Source organism: Miscanthus floridulus, chromosome 8 (assembly GCF_019320115.1).
Source record: "Miscanthus floridulus cultivar M001 chromosome 8, ASM1932011v1, whole genome shotgun sequence".
NCBI classification, from domain to species: domain Eukaryota; kingdom Viridiplantae; phylum Streptophyta; class Magnoliopsida; order Poales; family Poaceae; genus Miscanthus; species Miscanthus floridulus.
In genome coordinates, this window is record NC_089587.1 from 7,749,040 (window position 1) to 7,754,235 (window position 5,196).

Consider the following 5,196-nt stretch of genomic DNA (forward strand, 5'->3'; position numbering starts at 1 on the left):
CAGTCTTGCCATAACGTTAACTTGGTTCGTTTTGCTGCATCAGATTTTTATACAAATAGTAAAAAATGGGAACTCGCTCTTTAAAAGAGAACAATACAGAGCGCACTATGATAATATAACTATGCATGGATAGTTGAAACTGGGTATAAATAGTAGCAGTCTACAGAAGAAAATTAGCTTGAGAATTAACATAAACCTCTGCTTTATTGGTGACCATGAATTGTATACTGAAATCCACTGGGTTGCTGGGGCACCTAGCCGAATCTTCTTTTTTACATGGTCATCATCATCATTAAGCAACCTGACATGCTTCTGCCCTAACTGCAGGGAGAACGTGCCCACAAACAAGAATACATAAGCCAACTGCATCTAGATTTTAAAGGTTCATTTCACCTAAACTCGCCAATGAAGTATGTGATGCCTGAAACGAACCTTTTGGGCTCCATCAGTATTGATTGGTCTGATGGAAGGGTTTGGTCCAATTAAACCATCAAACAAAGAAATCAACTTGGAACAGTTTGGGTCTTCATCAAACTTCATGTTGACAACAGTCTCAGGAAACTGCTTGAAAGGTTGAGGATATATGCCGCAAAGGGTCTCAGGTGAGGTACTCATCTTTCTCTTGCACACCAAAATGATTTATTATCACCCTGTAAACACAATTCCACACAAAAAAAGATATATGGTCAAACAAGACTACTCAAGAAGAACGGCTCTGAATGGAGAAAAAGATTAAAAGATCAGACAGTATAAGATACCTGGTATCCATGCCATGGCAACCTGCCGGAAAACTGCAGCGTCAGGAATAGCAGCAGCAATGGAAAGGATGCCTCCGTACATTTTTTCAACTATAAATGCAGAGCAACAACAAAGGAAACAGAAAATAGCTGAAGGCCAACCATTAGGTCGAAAACACAAAGTGCATGTTAAAGTGGGAGACAATGATGTAAGCAACCATGACAATCTGCTGCCGTCACCTTGTTTTCCATGGGTGTAACCGTGTAAATAAAGAAAGGAGAATGACAAGAGGAGAAACAGAATCGTGGGGAACAGGGAAGAAGCAGAAAACTACAACAGGGCAACAAAGCATGCACAAATCAATTAGCACAGCTGATTCCAAAAAAAAAAACAGCTATGCAAGTAAGGAGGGCAAATAAAACATGAAAATTTTGAAGACAGGAATCTCCATAGGCAAAACAGTAAAACTAGCCATGGAGAATCCCTTTTTATAAGGAACAAAAAAGAAAGAGATGAAGATCAGCCTGTCAGACACATTGTCAAAGTAGAAACCTTGCTCATTTTTTGTTTACAAGCCGGCTAGGGTCTGTATAATAATAATTTGGAAGCAAAGGATACAATAAATAACACTAGGTGTTGCTATGGTGTAACACAAAATATGTGTGTGTTAATGAATCGGGCATGGGTACAAGAAGGGGGAGAGGGAGAAGGTGGGAAGGAAAGGAGTAAAGAAAGAAGAGCACATTTCTATTCTGACATTTATGTAAATAAGTAGGCACTATCAATCTCTGTAGATGGAGAAGGAGAAATTAATCCTGCGCACAAAGATTAGAGCTATAAAATGCAACAGGAAAGAATATAAAATAAAGGAAAAGGAGAACACACTCACCTAAAGATCAGAAGGAGCGTGAACTCTAGCGAATGATTGAACCACTATAAGCCAGTATATGCTTTGTTGACCGCCGACAGTAAAGAAGGTGGGCATAGATGCAAGAAATATGAACTTAGTTGGACAAAATATTCCGTACAGTATATGAACGGTGGGGTAAACAAGGACCGTTAAAATAGGATTGCACGGTACACAAAAAATACGCTGACGTGGATGCCCTCAGATCACGCGAACCTCAGCTGGTTTGTAGACAGAAAAAATTGTCCTTAAGAAAGCAATGGAAGTTTTATTGAATTTCAGTGTTGCTGGTCACATTAAAAAAATGTTATTGCATCTAGGTTGTATGTCATCTAACGACAGTTGTATCTAAACAACAGGTATGGTTTATATATACATTACAGTTAAGATATATTCATATATCTGCCTTACATTGTATTTATCAAGTATTTTGACTACTCCAATCAATAACTACTCCAACAATATTTTGACTACTACATTAGTAATGTATCATGATGTCTCTAGTGGTTATGCCAGTGCTTAAATCGATATATAAAAACGATAATATCAATGCTGATGTTTCTACTTTGGTTTGATTACTTTATTTACCTTAGTGCTACATACATGCATCAGAGATTTGTGTCACAAAACCTTACATCAGAGAATGTTGGTGTTGTTAATAATAATAAGGCGCTCAGGTCCAAAAGCTTATCCTTTGGCATTTTTCTTGGCAATCGTAAATTACGTCTGAGGCCAATAACTGACATAAAACCTTGAGACTGCTAAAAATAATTTAACAGACATAGTACATAATAATGAATATGGGTTTATGTTTCCTCCTATCCTTATGCCATAAAATACAGAAGCTGATGAAATCTTCTATCCAAAAGATTGACATGCTCTTCCGACCAAATGATATGACCTATATATGGAACTATGAGTTACTCTTCAACATCCTGATGAACAGTTACTGCATATTGGAAAGATCAATATGTAGCAATGGAAATATCACTAATAATGTTCAATGAATTCACCTGTCACCCAAGAACCTCAAATTTTGTGTCAGAGCAAAACTGTAAATTGCTATACAATATTTGCCAGGAGTTTGTAAGCCAATGAAACAAAATCGAGCAAACAAAAACAATTATGGTACACAGTGAATTCTAGTGATATCATTTCACTAATTGTCTAAGTAAACGGTCATGTTTCATTTGGAGACACCACAGCAGCATCCACATTCGCATGAATAAAAGATCGGAAACCAGAGGGGCTAAACAGCTGACCTGATCCACTGCTGCTGGCTGACCTCTCAATCTCAGCCAGGTCTGCAACAACAGGGATTGGCCTCTCAGGAATAATCAAAGGACTTGGTACTGAATCAGCCTCAAGTATCTTCAGCGCCTGCTCCATTGTAGGTCTTGCATGCAGCTGGGGATGTGTGCAGAGTGCACCAACAAGCACATACTTCTCCATCATCTTAGTTGGGCCAGGATCAACCATTCCCTCTTGGATCACCTCCACTGTCCTCCCTCTTCGCACCAAAGACCAAGCCCAATCAATGAGCACAAAGCTCTGTCCCTCGCCGAGAGAAATGAACGCCTTCTTTCCACTCAGAAGCTCAAGAAGCACAACACCGAAGCTATACACATCGCTCTTCTCAGTCAATTGGCCATAGAGTGCATACTCTGGGGCAACATAACCTAATGTTCCGGCAACCCTTGTGCTCACATGTGTCATCCCCTCAGGCGCAAACTTGGCCAGTCCAAAATCAGCCACCTTGGCCTCAAATTCATCATCAAGTAAGATGTTGCTCGGTTTGATATCCCTGTGAATAATGGCTGGCTGTGCACCACGATGCAGGTAGGCCAGCCCTCTCGCCATGCCAATGGCAATCCTCTGCCTCACCGGCCACGCCAACTGGCATTCTCCGGCACCGAACAGATGATCATACAGGCTGCCATTGTGCATCAGGTCACAAACGATCATCCGCTGGTGGCCTTCCCTCTGTGTGGTGGCGATGCAGTAGCCACGTAGCGCGACCAAGTTGACGTGGCGCACGCTGGCCACCACCTCCACCTCATGCGCAAAGGCGGCGTCCCCAGCCGCGGAGCAGTTCTTGAATCGCTTCACCGCCACCTCGGCACCGTCGCGCAGCACCCCCTTGTAGACATTCCCGAAGCCACCGTGGCCGATAATGCTCTTCCTGGCGAACCCGTCGGTGGCAGCCTTGATATCGTCGTAGGTGAACTTGACGAGCGTGGTGCTGGCGCTGATGGACTCCATGGCCTGAGAACGCTTGCTCCTGCTGTCTGCGGCCAGTGCGGCAGCGGCAGCTCGCGCCCGCCTCCGCCTCACGACGAAGCAGCATCCCGCTGCTGCCGCGAGGAGCAGCACTGCCGCGAGGGAGCCGAACGCGACGCCGTAGACCCAGGGGGCGACGCCGGAGCTGTGGGACTGAGGCGGGTTCGCCTTGAGTAGAAAGAGGCAGTAGACAGTGGCCGGGTCGGCGGGCCTGCGAGGGCTAGCCTCGGCGCCGGCGTAGATGGAGGGGTACTGCACGCACCCGGTGACGTTGTTATTCGTGGCGTTCGGGGATCCAGCCAGGAGATAGGCCGCGGCAGCCTTGCTAAGCGCGGTGGAGCAGGCGGTGCAGTCGGGGACGGCGGAGAGGTCGCGGTCGCAGCTGGCGTCGATGTCCCGGCGCGAGGCGGGCGGGACGAGCGCGTCGAAGTCGGCGACCGTGGAGACGTTGCCGCAGCCCGGGGAGGCGAGGACGGCGTCGAGGCCCGAGAGGCCGCAGCCTGACGCGGGGAGCGGGTAGGGGAGCGCGGCGCGGAGCGGGGACAGGCAGGAGGAGGCGTTGGGTGGGAGCACGAAGGATGATGTGGCCGCGAGGTGGAGCGAGACGAGGAAGGTGACCGACTGCGTGGCGACCGCGCAGCGGGAGGCGTCGTCCGACGGCAGCGGCGGCGCGAGGAAGGGGATCAGCGCGGTGAAGTTGAGCGCGCATTGCGGCGGCGCCGGAGAGGGGGCGGCCGGTTGGGAGGCGAGCGGGATGGGGCGGAGGAGGAGGAGGAGAGCGGAGAGGAGGAGGGGGCCGCACATGGGAGGCGGAAGGGGATGAGGATGATGAGGCCGGGAGGGAGGAAGGGAGCACATGGAGAGAAGAGTGGGTGGGGCGAGGGAGAGGGAAGGTCAAGGCGGGGTTGGTCGAGGGAGAGGATGGAGGAAGCCTGGATTCGGTGCTGATTGCTGTTGGCGGCCGTGGCCAGGGAAGAAGAAGGATGGATAAGCTGCGCCGTCACGTTACTGTTCTAATGGTCAGACCATTTTCAAACAGTCTTCGATTAGTCACAGTATAAAAAAACGGTCTTCTATTAATTAACTTGCTAAATAGTAGTACTAGCCCGTTTGGTTTCGGAGACTATTTTTTCCGTGACATCGCGGATGTTTGGCACTAATTATTAAACATAAACTAATTATAAAACTAATTACACGGATGGAGACTAATTTACGAGACGAATCTATTAATCTATTAAACATAATTAGTCCAACCCATGTTAATGATGGAT

At 47.1% G+C, this 5,196-nt stretch overlaps 1 protein-coding gene across 1 annotated transcript; it reads right to left on the bottom strand.

Annotated features, from left to right (window-relative positions):
- Positions 1-2,669: 2,669 nt before the first annotated feature.
- Positions 2,670-4,860, bottom strand: LOC136471039 (probable LRR receptor-like serine/threonine-protein kinase RKF3). The gene has a single exon (XM_066468771.1). It carries the CDS (start codon positions 4,781-4,783, stop codon positions 2,825-2,827), a length of 1,959 nt encoding a protein of 652 aa, XP_066324868.1. The 5' UTR covers positions 4,784-4,860; the 3' UTR covers positions 2,670-2,824.
- Positions 4,861-5,196: the final 336 nt, after the last annotated feature.